The sequence below is a fragment of the Solanum pennellii genome, chromosome 8 (assembly GCF_001406875.1).
Source record: "Solanum pennellii chromosome 8, SPENNV200".
Taxonomy (NCBI): Eukaryota; Viridiplantae; Streptophyta; class Magnoliopsida; order Solanales; family Solanaceae; genus Solanum; species Solanum pennellii.
The window spans coordinates 64,233,132-64,251,213 of NC_028644.1; the positions used below are offsets into that span (position 1 = coordinate 64,233,132).

The following is an 18,082-nucleotide window of genomic DNA, read 5'->3' on the forward strand; positions in this document are numbered from 1 at the left end:
TGACAAAATAATAGTCTAGTTATTGTTCCATCTTGCTTGAGGATGTCCCTTGAATTAGATAACAAAATAATACTCTAGCTTAGAAAAGTGTAATCGCTTCTCAAGAACACAAAGTAGAAAGAAAAAAGCACCAGAGAAGAACAATACTAGACTTCATTTTACCTGGGCATAGAATAATGCTCTGGGATAAACTTTTACTAGTATTTATTCCTGCAGTTTTTTCTGTACACAAGGAACTAGATTACAACATATGGTAGAAACACTATGTGAAAACTGTGTCTACTGGTACAAAGATATTACACAATTTCATATTTCAACTTGAACTGCCAACACGCTCTAGCACTTCTACAAAAATGAGTGCTACATGCTATAGTAAACTGCTATTTCAGGGAGACCAATTCGTCTGAAATATTGAACGGCCAACCAACTAGTAAATGACACATAAGCTAGCAGGAAACAAACTCTCCTTAAACGGACTTTATTAAATGGCAGAGTAAACCTTCTCACCACAGAAAGTTGATAGATGCAAGAAAACAACTTCCGTAGGAGTGCAAAAAGAATTACTGTCATTATGGAAGTACAGAAACCAGCAATAACTCCGGCTACAGCTTCCCATCTCCAGTGCCAGTATAAAACCCCACTAACATACCAAGACTTCAATATCCTCATGAACCTGCCACAGTAATATCCAATTAAGAGAAATGAATAAGGCTGGCAATGAGAAAGTAAACCTACTAAGATTTCAGTAACATTCATGCCATTCTTTTGACAAACTTATAGGGTGTAGCAAGACGCTGAAAAGGTAAATAACAGCAAACTGACAACCAGGATTCAATGAATCATACTTGTTCTTGGATGACTACTAGAAAATATGGCCGAGCATTTCATTCCTGACCAATTTCAAGAAACATCAGCTGCATAGTTAGTGTCCGCAAGCTGACAGAGACCATTTCTAAGCTAACATATTAAATTCCAGTTTCAAGTAATGCAGAGCTAGTGTTTCTAATCTAACTCAATACTTTGAGCTTATTCATGTTCAGTAATAAAAGTGTAGAGTTTATCACCTCTAAACCAATGTCGTGATTAACGAAGGTAACACTTTTCATAAGTTAACTTGCGAAGGTAACACTTTCAATAAGTTAACTTGCGAAGGTAACATTTTTGATAAGTTAACTTGAGAAGGTAACACTTTCAATAAGTTAACTTGCGAAGGTTAGTTAGAATTCCATACAAAGTGGTATGGTTTATGTTGTTAGTAGTCAAAGAGGTCAGTTTAACTGGAAAAAAATCTAAAAAAGAGAGGTACTGTGTTCTAGATGTCATTGTTATGGCATGAAAACTGAGACCAATTCCAATCTGTTGTGATGGGGCATTAACTGTGATGTTACTGGCTAGTGCAAAAGACCTGTGTTTTGCTTGTTTCTCAAAAAGGTATCAGATGGGCAATGCCGAAAAAGCTCTTTAGATTTGCTGAAGTACTGGAAAGGAGAGGAGGTCACCCAGAGAGAAAAGCAGATGAAAGTTGATACCAGCTTGCATTTGGTCGATGTTTGGGGGGAAAGAAATCTGAGATGACTTAAAGGTAAGGGACTCCAATGCAGAAGATTAAGATGAACTCCCTATCGTTGTTTCATTTTTGGTTTAATGAAAAATTACTAATGGACAATGAATCTATTCAAAAATTTTAGAATCTTTGTAAGTAGAGACTGGATGGTTTTTTGACAGCTTCATTTCTGTAAATATGGCTTTGCACAGCCTGTAGATTGGTATATAGAAATTGTTACTGATCTCAAAAGATATATGCCACAATCCAAAATGAAAATAAGTTTAATCTCAAAAAGGAGTTTGAAGATTGTGCCAAGTTTGGTATTTAAATGGAGAAGGTAGAGCGCGTGGCCCATTATCCCCGAGTTCCGAAGCTGGAAAAATGAATTTCTCAGTCACTAGAAAAAGGCGGAACTCATCGGTAGCCCCCTAAAGTTGGCATAAAGACACCTCAAGACTCAAGTAAGCCTTGTACATTGTAAACAACTAAAGTAAGGTCGGACTGTGTCATTTTACACTTTTCACTGACTTGGCAGCTTGTGTGATATTCACATCAAATAGACGTATGAAGAGCCTAAAAAATCATATTTTTTGTTATTTTATTCTTTTTATTTCCTACTTCTTTATTCTTTCTCTTTCTTCTCCATTTAATATTCTACCATCAACAAATCTTCTACCATTGTTATCTTGTTCACCGGAAAACACTCCATTTTTACGAGCAACGTAGTAAAGGGAGGGATTGGAAGGAACAGAAAGTGGAGCAGGAGAGATCAAATGGGTGCTTGAAATCTTGAGGGCAATCACTTGAGACGTCACGAGACTTAACTCTGAGCTCAGTTTCAACTTGGGTAAAGCCCTTTTGGTCACTGAAAATGTCATGTTACCACCCACCACAGGTCCTATGATGCTTATACCCCCGCCTGTGATTGTTGCCATTTTTGTTCCAATACCTCAAAGAAAGAATTTTTTCACTCCTTTTCTAGTCAAGAATGTTGTTTTGGTCTAATATAGATATAAACTCAGATCTGGGTTTCAAGAAATTTCCGACTAGCACTCCTTTTTTTCCGGGAATGTTCATACAGATTTATTATTTTTTTTCAGATAAACTCAGTTCTTCCTCTTTGTACAGAATGGGGAAGAAGATCCTTGAAACAATTGAGAAATGTGAGGTAAGAAGATGGAGAGGGGGATGTCTACTGGTGAGGGAGTTCTAATGGCCGGGGGAAGGAGGGGTTGGTATGTGGGGTTTAGGAAGTACGTTTTCTATTTTTCTTTTTTTTCTGAAAAAATAGTTTTTCTTATAATTTATTTTTTAATTATTTTTCTAGACCCAAATGCCACATGTCCTCTTTTAATTAGTCATCATGCCACGTCACGTGCGAGTGCAATACATTTAATTGATTGTAAGAAAAAAATTTAATAACCCAAAGTTTAAGTTGTTCAAGTGTTCAAAATGTCAAGGCTTAAGGTGTCCAAGTGAAAAGTCGTGCCACCTTTAGGGGCTACCGATCGGTTCAACCTTAAAAAAAGAACGATGCACCAATAATAAGGCAACATGGCATGCAATGTACAGAGGAATTGAAGAAGCAAATGAGACTATTTTATGGTTTGGCATTTGGGGAGATTCTTGATGATGGATGAAATTCCCTAAAAGGTCGTTTGGTAGACGGATCAAAGTCACGATAAAACTTACCCAGCCAAATCCAACATTTTGGTATGTCCGCAATTGCATAACTGGGGATTAATTGTCTGGACAACCTCAGTATCTTATCTTTTGAAAGACGCTCCATATCTTCTCTTCTGTGGTTTGGCAGGAATTATTTCCCTGGATTATGGCTCATTCCGATAAGAATACAAAATGACCATTCAGAGCCTAAATATAAAGCTCCTAGAAGTTCCTAGTCGTCTTTATTCCTCTTGGCAGGACACGCCACTACCCTTCTCGTCGCACAAACACAATGCCCTTCTCATTGTGATTCCACTGTTCCTTTTCTTCTTTTTGTACTACAATTCATCTTCTTCCCTTTCTCCACCTGAAACTGAGCTGCAAAACAACATCTTTTGGTTTCAGTCGTCCTGTTTGACCATTTTCCTTCTCATTGATCAACAGCCCAGATCTCCCCTTTTCCCTCTGCTCATTTTGTTTCCTTTTTTACCCTATTAAAGTTAATGTTCCAGTTCTTCAATTAATCTTGTTAGTGCAGTATAATTCCAAATTAGGTAAATTTGAAGAGTGCTGGTAAGACTTTGGTTATTAATTCAATGATTACAACAACATCCCTAGTGTAATCTTACAAGTGGGGTTTGGGGAGGGTAGGATGTATGCAGACCTTATCCCTAACTTTGTGAGGTAGAAAGAATTAATTCAATGATTGAAACTGATAGTTTCTAACTTTGCCTTGAAAATGTGTTGAGCACAAATATTGAACAGGACTGGATGGCAATAACAATGGGACATCCCATCCAATCCTATGTACCAAATGATCTGCGTATAACATACACAAAGGTAGATTATTGTTAGGAAGCATGACCAAAATTAAGGAAATGGACATGCTGATATTTTCCACCTTTCTGTTATTGACCAGGGAGACTAAAGTGCAGTAGGAGGAGAGTGTTCAGAACCTAACCATGGGAAGAAGGAAATGCATTATACTCACCACTTATTAGCAGACTGCAGACCAAGTAGGAAAACTTGCAACGTACAGTAGAAAAATGGGCAGATCAAAGAAACTCAACCAACACTTGATATTCATTGATCCTCAAAAGGAGGAGCAGGGATGGTGCGAGACATCATAAAAGCAGATGAGCAATTGATATCAAGTGATATCAAAACGATAAAAGGACTCAACATCAAGAAAGAAGATCCAGGAGGCAACAGATAAAACTCACGAAATTTTGAGAACTAATGTTTGTGTGTGTATGTATGTATGTATGTATATAACCATATGGACCAACCGCAGCCTTCTAAACTCAGGGACATGGGGCCGCCCTCTATTTCTCCACCTAAATATCAGGCTTAGTCCTATGCGCAGGGCTAGGTCACAGGTCTATCAACCTTTGCCACTAGAACTAACCCGGGGGAGCATATTCCTTGCTTATTTAACATTTGGGTGTATTATTTTTTATCACGTCATGAACACATTAAAGATGAAAGAACAAGAACAACATCATACTAAAGTAATAATACTCACAAGATTAAATATCGAATAAACATCTCAATAGTTGATGGATCTTTTGCGTCGCAATCAAAAAAGCCAGCTTGATATATGTGCACTTTAGATATTCCCAATGTATACCAACACTTGTAAGTCTTGTTTACCTGAAAAAAAATGGGTAGGGAACAGGATGAAGATACTTGATTTTGAAATAAAATGAACAGGATTAAACTGATTCTTCCTCAAAGAACCATTATTGGGATCGTATGCTTCACAAAATGCAACAGATATATATAGTGACTATATGATAACATAAAATTTAACAAATTCTTGGAATTTCACCATTTCAGTGAGTAGGAAGAACTTACCAACTGAATGCTTAACCTCCTTACAATCTAGGATCAACTTTTTGATGTAGCACTAGACACAAACATATACATCAGAAAACAGACAAAAATTACTCATGTTGATCAAGGGCTCCTTTTCAGATAAATAATCCTGTTTAGAATTCCTAGAAACAGCTATTAATTTTAGAATTCATTGCCCTTACATAATATAAAATCAGTTATTTGACAGCTTTATCTGGAAAATAGGGCATGCAACATTTAGTTCATTTGGAAAGTAAAAAAAGAAAATTAAGGTTATCGTTCTGCTAGAGTTAAATACACTTGCAGAAGGGAACACCCCAGGTATAAATTTGGTAGAGAAATCATGTCATCAATCTAGGAGTAAGGACAATCCCAGAGTAATACAAGGCATAAACAGAAGTTATACCAATTAACCGGGATAAAATTTCATGCTAAGAGGTTCGTCTATAAGTAAATCAATGTTTCTCTTAGACTCTTACACAATAGTGAGTATACAATGTCCAGTAACTACCTCAAATTTATCCTTTGTCAACCATGCACCAGAGAAGTTTGGTCTACAATCAGATGGAAGGGCCTCATTAGGTGCCTCTGCCAGCGCAGATCGTGCCTGACCTGAATGATCCATGTATTCAACCTGTTATTCAAAATGCATAAGCAAGCAAGCAATTGAGTGATTCAGCACAATCAGTAAGAAAGTATCCATCTCCGTATCAACCAAAAAAAAAAGAGAGAAAGGAAACCCAAAACTAAAACAAAAAAAAATAGTCAAGAAAAGGAAAAAAATAAGAAGATGCAACAACTTTCAAAAGTATTTCTTATTCGGTACAATCTCCAGGATATGCATTCTCTTTTCGGATAACTCATTCTCCGTGATAAGCATGTAAGGATGTATTTTGTTCTTGAGAAATGCATAAGCAAGCAATTGAGTGTTTTTGTAAACAATCAATATCTCTTTGCCACCGCCACCGCTGCCAATCCCACCCCAAAAAAGAAGACAATAAATACCAAAATGATCCACAAAAATGAAATAAATAAAAAATAACAAAATGCAGCAATATTTAGAAGTAACCCATATTCGATTCATGCTCCAAACTAAACATGTAAGAATGTATTAGAAATACTTTGTAACAAATGCCTTCATCCAAGGAAGGAATACATATAAAGGTCAGAACCAAGTGATCCATGGATAGAACCAAGCTGAAATGTTCCACCTCCTTATTGTTAAGTAATTTTTAGCTTCAAATGCATCGACTCCTGCTGGCTGATGGAACGCCAAAGGAAGAGAGAGGGTAACACAGAGAAGGGAAGATCCAAAAGGCATCGGAATAATTGTCATCCAAATTGATTAATATCACAGCGTATATAAAGAAGGTGTAAAAATGGGTACAGTAGGTGATTAGAATATTTTTGGAACCCCAATATAACCCGCAGCGCAACAACCTCTGCCACAACCTCTGCCCTTCGGGTGAGTACTCAGTGGTGTGCTCACTGGGTAAACCCACCCCCACTGTGTAATAATTTGCAGACCATACAAGGGATGTAAACCACAAAAGGCAAGCCCTATGGCTCGATGGGCATTGAGGGGGGATCGATCCTGGGTCATCCGTGTGGATGATCACCCTCCAAACCAACTGAGCCATTCCGAAGGAAAAAATTAGAATATTACAAGTGACAAAATACACAATTCAATTCTGCTAAAAACTAGAAGTTACAGAGCCATGTATTATTTAATACATTCAATGAAAAATGTCATCTTATGGGGAAAAGTGAAAGTTTAAATTACTAATATCTTTCCAAGCCAAAAGAAATAGATATATATAAAAGAGTGCTTAAATAAACTTTTGTCTCCTCTGATACCAAGAAGCTCTGTTCTTTGTACATAATTATTACCTCCCGTATCATTTAGGGGTAATAATCAATCTCCAATTGAACTAGTTTTCCAGCATACAACATGCATGACTTACAAAAATCATTCGCTAGCAAAATCCTTGTGAAATTGAATCTCTGTCTAAAGATGGAACTAAAACTATAATTTCAGGTCAATTGTATAAGAAATTTATCTTTTATTGACAAGTAAGAACTTTATTATATATTCATCCTGGAGACAGAACTCATACACAACTAGTATACAATGTTCCTTTTCAAGAACTTTAACCGCATCAATGGATGATTTGATACGATCGACTTATCAACATGTGCATCAATAGAACAATAAATGGAAAATCATATCTAAATGAACAATAAATAGCGGTAGTCACCTTAAATACAGAAGCCCAATAGTAATCGTAATGACATCGAAACTTTTTCCTTTCAGAAGGGTATAGAACATGCTTTGCTTTATAATTCAACAAGCCCAGTTCACAGACTTTAGAGGACCTTAGATCCACGCCTGTGAAGAAGATAAAATAATTGCTTTAGATTGAAACTTAAACCAATAACGAACTGAGATTTAAACCAATCTGTACTATGTGTCAACAAGGATATGCCATTTTGTCATTGCTCCTGGTAACAGGGCTGTAACTGTTTTACAAAAAATTAGTTTCAAGATGTATACATCAAAAAAGGAAAAAAGAAAAAAAAAGAAGAGGGGATGCATTAGTGTATTATTGCTAATAATATTGTTTAATCAAATTAGGCAATTCTGTCTAAGTAACTAAGTAAGTTGTTAGACTAGGAGGGAATTCATCTCCTACATGGAAAAACTTCGAAAAGCTTCTCGGCTACTGCAGCTGCAACATGTAATAAGGGGTAATTTGGTACTTTAGACAAAATAAGAAGGGACATACTCCCTACATAGATGTGATTATGCGTGCGTCTAGCCCTCCATCGGACATGTATAGTATCTATCTGTTATGTTTATTATATATGGATACATGTGTCAAAAGAAGGGATGACCTTTGTAAGCAACTTGTCTGACTGTATTTGAAGCAAGTTCCATTATTCTTCTATGGATTATAAGTTATAGGCACTAGTGTTACGATTCTTAATACCATAAATGTAGTTTAACCTACTATGACAGGTTAGTATTAATTTTATCAAGTTACCAATTATTGTTTACTTCAGATTTTCCGCAATTACCTTATTAATGTCATGATTGTGTAAATAATTTTTACATAGTCACTACACAATTTAATTTTTTTTGCATTAACTAAAGTTGAAGCTAATGAGTAATGACCAATACTGAACATGCTGACCCATAGGATATCTTTATAGTTATAATAAATGACATGTTTTTTTCTTTTGCTAAAAAGCAACAGAGCGGCCGCAATATGCAAAGACACCCTTGGCATCCACTTCACAAAGTGGCTTGACACCGCATTATACATATTACATCACCTCCACCACTGGGAAAGCTATAAAATAAACAACACCCCAACACTCCAACCAGTGAGTCAAGTTTGGACTAAGATACATGAAGTGACTTGTATCAAAAAGCTTTCCCTCTTGAACTCATGATCAATTTGCAATCATGATATCAAACTTACACTTATTCGGAAACCATAAAAAATCAGTGTAATTTACTAGCAAATCTGACACAGAAAGTTGCCATAGCAACCTAAGATAGAGAAGACTATATCAGTAAATATTTCCTGCTCTAAACAAATTTTCCTACGAACTTTGCTCCAAAGTCTCATCCAAATTACGTCGAATGAATATGCTACTTTTACAGATTGAGATTCTAGTTGATTTCATAGCAAATTTCATCAATTATGACAACATTATTTTAGTTAAGAAATTCTTCCGTATCTCCTCCCACTGTTTTTACACTGGCAACTCTCCTTTGTACATATCTTTTATGGCATATTTACATCTCATACGAATCTATATCTTCTCTACTATTCACTAAATGACTTTATGACACTATCATATGCTATCTCTAGATCAAATGAATATCCTGTGAAAGTCTTTCATCCTGCCTATAATTTTGATCAATCTTCTCAACAAAAATTCCTGGAAACCAAAAGAAAGCAAAATCCACTAATGCGACTGAGTGCAAAGTTCTGAACCACAGGATGGTAATGCCAGAATGAAGGTCTTCTCCACCATTTGAACTCCAAATTATGTTCAAGTCTTTCAGGGATCCTCAATTTCAAAGCAACCACGCATAACCAAAACCCAACCAGCACCAATCAAATTCAAAATCAAAACTTTTGAGCCATACATGATACTAAAAACACAACAAGGGTTACTGAGAAATAGGATATTCTAATTCTGATCAAACTACCCTCCATTTCTGAGCAACCACCAAGACTCCAAAAAGCAAAAACCCACCAACAAAATTCAGCAAAGAAAAAGTTATCAACACTCCAAAAACAAAACCCACCAGCAAAATTCATCAAGTAAAATGAATCAACTTACTGCTAGAGACAATTTTGCATTGAGACGGAAGAGATATTGGACTGGAAATCGACAGGTTCCCAAGAAAAACAGCTAAATAAAGCACTGAAAATGATATTGTAAAGAAGGCACAGAAAAAGACAAGAATCCCCAATACTCTGCGCAACCGTGCTGACCCACTAATCTCCTTTCTCTTCTCTTCTACCTCCTCCGGATTTTCCACCAAATCCATGGAAGCTGAAAGTTTTGCAGAATTGCAGTAGAGAAAAACTAGTGGGTGGGTGATTTACGGTTAGATTGGGAAATCAAGAAGGGTTCCGGCAGCCGGAGATGTCATCCGGTGATCGGAATATTAAATGTTTTGGTTCTATTGAAGATATTTTTCAAGGATTTTGCCGTCAGTCTTTTCCGCTCAGGTTCAGTAAGTCAGCTCAGCACTGGCGGACTCCCGTGGGCATTTTCATTTTTGTTTTCTTCTAGTAACTAATTCAAATTAAAGTTTTTTTTTTTTTTGGCAAACTCATCAACTAATAGATTTGTTAAATTATAACAAAAATGTATATTTAAAAAACTTACAAAATCAAAATATTGTATTCATATTTAGGAAACAGGGTTTGATAATATAAGGGAAAATTGTATATAATAGCAAACTAATAACCTAAATTAAATGGAATAGCTAGGGTTTGATTTAATTGTGCTCCATAGCAAATATTAGCTAAAATTTGTCAGCGTCTCTCTCCCAAAAATCTCGCTCGCCACTCTCCATTCTCGCTCGCCTCTCTCGCTTTATACACAGAAGTGTATAATTCTGTTTCTGTTTTGTATAAAGCGAGAGAAAATTGTATATACACATGCAAAAATGTATATCTTCGTGTTATACACTTAATTATACAATTTACAAACATTTTACTTCAAATATTGCAGAGAAAAAGGCCAACGAATTATACAATTGCAGTGAAATACAATTTTCTCTAGCTTTATACATCAGTAGTGTATATATTGTATTTCTGTTTTTGTATAAAGCGAGAAAAACATATATCTTCTTGCTATACACTTATAATTATGCAATATACATACATTTTAATTCGATTCAACTGTATGCAACGCAAATTATACAATTGCAGCGAAATAGGCCAGCGAATAATACAATTTAGGCCAGCAAATTATACACTTGTATATGTATAGCGAATTATACAGTTTTTATGTTTGCTATGGAGCGCAATTATGCAAAGTTTGCTATAGCATACAGATATGAATTTTTTGTTTGCTATATGTGAAAGTTGCCCATAATATAACGTGTCGTATTATATTATATCACATAGAGTGGTATTCAGTGAATTATAATGGATTAAAATAATAACCGGGTCAAGACCCAATCCACTCCAAATTGGATCAAAATGAGTTAAAGTAACACGTCAAGACTCAATTCAACTCAATTTTTACTAAATTTTAATTTTGTTATTTTGTTCTTTTAAATTATTTTAATACCTAATTTAACAAATACTCTTATTATGACTATATAGGACATATCAAATTAACTGCAGATTTTAACCAACTCAAACTTAACCGCAGATTGGATGGATTAGATTTGATTTTGTCACCTTAATATCATACTGTATTATTTTAATAAATATAATGATTATGTATATTGTATATTGTTCTTTGTCATTATATAATATTATATATTTATGACTTAAATGATAAAAATAAAAAAATAAAATATGTAATAGATTAAAACGGATCTAATACAATATAAGATATTCGAACACCCATTGATCTCAACGAAAATTTTATTACATATATATAAAAAAATATTTAAAATATGATATAGTGCTTTCGTGAGCACCCATTAACCATAATGGCTGATTGGTGCTTTGATTCTCGAAACTGAAGTTGAAGTTTTTGAATTTTTTTTAATATTTAATTTTTTATTTAATATTAATTAATTAATTAATTTTAACTTTAAAAATTAATTAAATTAATTTTCGAAAAACGGTAGAATTAAAAGTATAAATGAGTATATGGAATGTAATCATGAACACGTATGCTTACATGGTCACTTCTGATTGGCTAATACAGCACATCTTCTAATTCGGGCCAGAAAAGGCCCAAAACTGAAAATTAAGAGCAAAATCAAACGTGATTTTTGTGCTTCTTCAAAACACAGAAAAATTCCCGATGCAGTATCGGAGACAAGAGGAATAATGGCGAGTGGCGGTGGTGCTGGTGGCGGCGGAAAAGTGTCGTTCAAAGTCACTCTAACTTCCGATCCCAAATTGCCATTCAAAGTGTACGTATTCCTCTGTTTATTTTTTTTCTCCATAAAAATTGATACTTGATTGTGTTTTCACTTGGAATTGAATTCCGAATTTATTGTTCGATCAGTTTTAGCGTTCCGGAGGCAGCTCCGTTCACCGCTGTTCTCAAATTTGCGGCTGAGGAATTCAAAGTCCCTCCTCAAACAAGCGCCATCATAACTAATGGTATCATTTTCCTTCATTTGTTTTCAGTTATGGATTTTATTATTTTTATTAGTTTTAGATTAGCTCGATTAGGATACGTGAGATTTTACATGAAAAACCCAGAGTTTGTTCCCGCAAAAGACAAAATAAATTCTGTATCTGTTGATCCAAATTGGGATTGAGGCAGAGTTGATTAATTAATCAAGTGAAAATGAACTTTTGATTTCATTTAGGATAAATGTTGTGGAACTTCAATAATAATATAAGTACAGGATGAAATTAAACTTAGTAGTAAGAATGAGGAGACGAGCAAGTTTAAGAAAATGCAAATGGGGCCTAAAATTACGGCATAAACTAGCTGATGAGGTGAGGATTGTCAGAGGCCTAATGGAGACTGACTTGGTGTATATTATCAAAACATTTTGACTTATAAAATAGAAGGTTTTATAACCAACACACTTCTATATGTCCAAGGCTGTAAATTTTGGAGCCTGGACATATAATATGGGGTTCAAAGTCCTAAAACTAAGTTAACCAAGAATAGAGATGGATCTGGCACTGGTATGGTTGTAAAAGAAATGGAAATGGAGTCTAATTCAATCTCAAAAGTCAGCTCATATTGATCTAAGGTCCTATAAGGAGACAATAGCCGATTCCTTCACCCAGTACGAGAAATTCTAACAAAAAACAACACAATTATGAAGACTATAGAATACTTGTGAAGAAAGCTATCAACTAGACCAAACGATGGTTTATAGCATTAGCAGCCTTCAATTTCTCAATTTGGGTTTGGGGTATTGGGATTTTAGGTGGTCTTGGATCTGTTATTTTGTCTCACGAATCATGAATGGTGTTTTTGTGTCCAGTGGGCAGATATTTTTGGTAAATTTTGCATACTTCTAGGTGCTCTCTTTGTCTAGGTTATAGTTATTTAACTACAAGAAGTTCTTTTTTTTCCCACGGATTATGCAATTAGACTAACAAATTAGTCAAGGAACGCGACACTCAAGAGAACTCTGAATTAAGTTGATGTGGTGTAATCCTTCTTATCAAACCTTTTTTCGTACCTATGAATAAAAATGGCATGTAGTCGTCATCAGTTCCTCATAGGTCAAAGTTGGTTCTGGTGAATCTTAAATTCTCATATAATTTTTTAGATTAAAAATCAGAAAGGACATTATTGAAATATTTCCTGTTAAGAAAAGTGATGTATGGGACTGGCAATGTAAATGCGGGGTTCCTGTTTGGTACTAAAAAAGTAGTATCTTCGAGTCCTTTCAATGCTATGATATTCTTCGGTCTTCAATTTCAATGAAAAAAGGAGTAAAAACAATAAACTTCTTATTATTGCACGTTTCCTTTTTTTTTTATTATAATATTTTTGTTCTTTTGTCTTGTTGCAGATGGTGTGGGAATTAATCCTCAACAAAGTGCAGGTAATGTTACACTTTGCATGAATATTTTGTAGTTATCTTCCATATCTTTTTTCCCCTGCTAAATAATGGTTTATTTGTTGTTGAATGATAATAATATCTGGAATGGAAGTTTTAAATATATATCTCTCATTTCTGATAAAACTTAATTGCATTAAGATCCAAGGAATATTCAAGGATTAGTTTCTTGTTTTACGAAAATTGGGTCTATCTTTAAGCCTACCTTATTAGTTTATGGATGAAATAAGAAAGCATGCAAATTTATGTACAGGTTTTTTCTTTTTATTCTTTCTTCTGTCTTTGTTAATTGTACTGCTTATTACTGGAGAAAGAGTAGTTGCATGGAGCTCAAGGAACTGTGATAATTTTTGTCTAGAAATGCTATAAAGGGAACTTCATTAGTTAGTGGAAGAATAAAATTGTTGCGCGTCTCTCTCTATCTTTTCTTTTGGTTTGGAGCATTTTAAGAATATGAGGAGAAACTGTTGGTGTCTTTTCATTGTGGATTTATCTGTCTCTCTTCAGCCATAGTTGGCTGCGATATTATTTTCGTTTACACTGATGTGATTATATATCTTATCATTGAGTTCTGAATTTTTTCAACTTAGATTATCCGGTTTTGAACTTGTTTCAACTTGAATGTTATTTCAGGTAACGTCTTTCTTAAACATGGGTCTGAACTACGCCTAATTCCTCGGGATAGGGTTGGTGCTTCGTGGATCTCATTCTGAATGTTTAGCTCTATATTTCATCTACCTAGGTCTTAGGGAAATATCCTTTTCCCAAATGAGTAGCACATTATGTTTAGATGTCCTCATCTTTTAATGTTGTAATTTATGTACAGTTTGAATATCAGATTCAAATAAAATGGTTCTGCGACTGCTTTTATCTAGCCTTCCTTTTCCTGTTTCTGCAATTTTCTTTTGGCTAAATGAATTGGTTCAGTTTCTGGGTACTTTCTAATGCATGTTTGTAATCCTTTTCATTTTCTTTTGTCATTTGGTTTCTTTATGTTTGGTGAACAACTAAGCTATATGCTGATGATTATATGTTATGTTAAGATACTTGTATACACCTTGTTTTGGAAGTAGGTAAACAAAAATTAGATTACGAATGAGTTCAAATAAAAAGGAGAGATCAATTACACATGGAGATTTTAGAAATACAAAACAGACTTGCATGAAGGCCTCAATTCTATTTCTTTTGACAAGTCACACTTCATCCCCATTCCAATTACCTTTCAACTTGGGACCAGTAGGCCCTTCTTCTCCATAAACTTCATTTGGCAATACTTTCACCAATTTCTCAAATGCACCTTTCAAGTTCCCTTTCGATGAGCTCTCAATTTTTTTAACTTCATCCCCAAGTGTATAACTTAACTTTGGTCCCCATTGTCTTGAATAATTTAGCCATGCTGGCGCGATTATTTCAAGATTTTCAGCAGCAACTATTGAATAGTTCTTCCCACAGTCCAAAACCAAGTTACTCTTAGCTGTATCATTTCTTATCCCAATATCTCCACCCCCTTGTAAAACTAAGCCTGGTTTATGGTAAATGGCATGTCCATTTAGTGAAGAATAGACCACAACTTTGTTACTACCATTCTGAAATTCAACTTGTGGTGCATCAAGCCATTTCCCTCCACTATGTTGCGAGACGTAAACTTTGTACAACACCCCATTGAAATTGCTGATCCTAAGTGTCACATGCTCCCAATCACCTACGTGTTCACCTATTTTACCAAAGGGTACATCAACTAGGCCAAGTTTAGCTGTGCCAGGTCCATTGAATGGATAGAAAATCCACACAGCTATGTCAGTGAAAGTTGCTCCTAACATTGGCTTAATGTGGAGATAAACCTCAGAGTTTAGTAAATCTCCTTTAATGGCTTTTTCTCTGTCCTTCTCATCAATTGGCAAGTCTAGCCAATAAGCACCATCATTTGGACCATCTTGTGGAAGATTTGAGCCATTTGGTTCAATGGTACTAGGATTTGATTCTTGACCTTTTTGATATAGCAAAGCACCATTAGCAAAATACCAATTGACAGAGGAAGGAAGGTACTTTTCTTTAGGGTGAAAGTGTATAATTGGAGAGTATTGATCAAATAATGCTTGAATTTGGCTAAGGTTAGGCATAGAAGAAAAGGTACTAAACTTATTGTTCTTTAAACAAGCAAGGGATAAGGTTTTGTTAGACTCATCATCTTTATCACTTGTCATCCTAGCTAAGAATGTGCCCACACTAACCCCTTGTGCTTTTACACCTCTTTCTCGAGGTCTTACGCTGTGAACATTGATACCATTCACCTTACTAGTTGTACCTTGACCCCATACCCAACTCTCAACCTCTAATTCATCCGTTAGATCGGATCGAACACATTGAATTTTGTCTAAGGCAGGTTTTTCAGGTGAGGTAGTGACAACATGGCCTAAAGCCTTGTAACCCTCAGGTGGAATTGGTAGCCAAATATAGCCATGATCATTGATATTTTTGTTCTTGAACTTTGAGGATTCACTACTCCAAACAAGTGTGTAATCAACTGGATTCTTTAGGATTTCACCAACATTGTCTTTCCCTACAAGTACCCAACCAAAAAGGGGTTTATTGTTTGGTTGACAATAACATCCAAACATAGAATATCCATCTGGAATTGGTGAAGGCTCATAAAATGTTGCTCCAAGATTCTCTGGTCCTCCTTTATCAATAGCCCAAACTTTGTTAAATGTCACAATTTGGCAAACTTTTAGCCCTCCTGAATCAATACATCCACTTCCAAACTCTCCTGTTCCTGTCATTAGACCTTAAACATCAATGAACTTATAGCGACAGACTGATTTTATAGCTAAACAGTAAAATTTGTCGTTTATTCATATAACTAGCAACAAATTTGCTACAAATTATTTTTAAAAATCGTTAGGTACTACCAATTTAGCGATAATTAAGAGAGTGAAGTTTCAAACCTGGTGGCCAATTGGGCAATGGTGATGGAAGCTTGAAAATTGTATCAATGGGCAAATATTTGATTTCTTTGTTTAGAAAAGGAATGCAATTTCCCATGAGATTTTTTTTTTTTGGTGAAATGAAACTTAGGATAGATTAGAAACATATCCTGTAACAAGTAAATATATGACCCAAAATAAAAAAAGCATATTCCAATTTTGAGGTAGTTGAGAATTGTAGACCAATGTAGTTAATTAATTTACAGGTCCCATCAAGTTATTGAGTTGAACAAGTTTTGTTTGCTTGCTTATCACTAAAGAGATTAATTCTTCTATATGTTATTCAAGCAACAAATTTTATTTTTTTTTGTTCATGTCTTAGCTTTATTTGCAAAAGTGCTAGTTTTCAAGAATACTATATGTACTATATATATAAATATTGAACACCTTAGCTTGATTATGTTTACGTTGTATTTTTAAATTAACTAATAAAAATTCTGACTCCATCGACGTTTACAGTACAGCCAATTTCAATGCAGCAATAACATGAAAAACACATGTTTGATGCATATAGGTGACCAGCAGAAGAAATTTGTCAAAGTTAATTAATAGTGAGTGGTGGAAAATATGCAACGTACACCCACCCTATCATGACGAGACGATTCTAGAATTTTTAGAATACAAATATTTTACCACTAAAAAAAAGAAAAAGAAAAAGATGTGTGAAGCAAGAATTGATTCCTAATAATCTTTAATAGACAATAGATAACTAAGCATCTAATTAAGTGCATAATTTAGTCTTTTAGAAGTATATCTCATATTATACTAATTTTTTATATATATTATATATACACGTAAAATACCTAATTTTACGAAGTGACCACGTGTTCATGTGCCATTTTTTTAGCAAGTAAATTCACCTCAAACCTCATGCATTGAGTCTCATAACACACGACCTCAAGAAAATTTCACAACTATTAGACCAAAGTAACAAACCTTCAACTTCAACTTGTGTCAAGAGGTGTCAGTATCGCTTGACACCCCTGGGTAAAGGATGGCTATGCCCCTATATATATGATGAAAAGAACCTAACTCATCTCACATCTCTTCCACCTCCCGCACCTCCAAGTCAGTTCCTCCCGTAAGAGCGGTTCACTAAAATTAGTAACCTAAAGTTAATAATAAGAGATTTCTAAGATTATTTTTTTTTTAATATGAGAGTATTTGCGCATCAATAACATATACTTATATTGTTAAAAATCTTTGTGTGGTGTGAAAAAAACTAAAAATACTTTAACTATCGTCTAATAAGCAGGACAACAATAAATATGATTGGGTTGACTTATGTATTATAGGCTTAAAGTGATTACAATTATACAGATGTAGTACAATAGTTCTAGTTGAAGAAAATAATAATAGTGGGAAAACTTCAGGCATATTTGGGTTATTTTTATAATTAGTTGAGGGTTAACAAGGCGTTTAATCATGAATTTTTTAATTTTTTTTTTTCATTTTTGGAGTTGAACTTCAGAAAATTATGTTTTGGCCAAAATTTTGAAATTTAACTTGAAGTCAAATTCTAAAATTTTCAAGTATTAAAAAAAGAACCACTTTTTTCACTCAAAATTACTCAAAAAAATTAAAAACAACTAATTTATTTTCATGGCTAAACACTGTAACCTAAAATACTTTGAATTATTAATATATATATCCCTTGCCGTGAAAGTTTACTCACGGTGTATTACCACGAAATATTGATTTCTCTTACTCACGGGGTATTACCACGAAATATTGGTTTCTCTCTTTCTCTCTCTAGATCTCTCATCTCTTTCTCTTGAA

The 18,082-nt window shown here is 34.6% G+C and overlaps 3 protein-coding genes across 4 annotated transcripts; 1 reads left to right on the top strand and 2 right to left on the bottom strand.

Moving 5' to 3' along the window:
* Positions 1-152: 152 nt before the first annotated feature.
* Positions 153-9,912, bottom strand: LOC107026776. Of its 2 annotated transcripts, XM_015227859.2 has the most exons (5): positions 9,428-9,899; positions 7,327-7,457; positions 5,580-5,702; positions 4,737-4,864; positions 153-673 (listed from the first exon to the last, which is right to left on the bottom strand). In XM_015227859.2, the coding sequence occupies exons 1-5, from the start codon at positions 9,636-9,638 to the stop codon at positions 361-363; spliced, it is 906 nt and encodes a 301-aa protein (XP_015083345.1). In that variant the 5' UTR covers positions 9,639-9,899; the 3' UTR covers positions 153-360. The 2 variants fall into 2 exon arrangements, with proteins under 2 accessions (XP_015083345.1, XP_015083346.1); XM_015227860.2 differs by lacking the exons at positions 153-673; positions 4,737-4,864; positions 5,580-5,702 and adding an exon at positions 6,097-6,699 and having other exon boundaries at positions 9,428-9,912.
* A 1,622-nt stretch (positions 9,913-11,534) lies between these two features.
* LOC107027076 (ubiquitin-fold modifier 1) lies at positions 11,535-14,193 on the top strand. Its single transcript, XM_015228243.2, has 4 exons — positions 11,535-11,696; positions 11,792-11,889; positions 13,272-13,304; positions 13,953-14,193. Exons 1-4 carry the CDS (start codon positions 11,611-11,613, stop codon positions 14,030-14,032), a joined length of 297 nt encoding a protein of 98 aa, XP_015083729.1. The 5' UTR covers positions 11,535-11,610; the 3' UTR covers positions 14,033-14,193.
* A 187-nt stretch (positions 14,194-14,380) lies between these two features.
* LOC107027176 lies at positions 14,381-16,636 on the bottom strand. The gene is made up of 2 exons (XM_015228357.2): positions 16,265-16,636; positions 14,381-16,092 (listed from the first exon to the last, which is right to left on the bottom strand). The coding sequence occupies exons 1-2, from the start codon at positions 16,359-16,361 to the stop codon at positions 14,513-14,515; spliced, it is 1,677 nt and encodes a 558-aa protein (XP_015083843.1). The 5' UTR covers positions 16,362-16,636; the 3' UTR covers positions 14,381-14,512.
* Between the last annotated feature and the right edge of the window lie 1,446 nt (positions 16,637-18,082).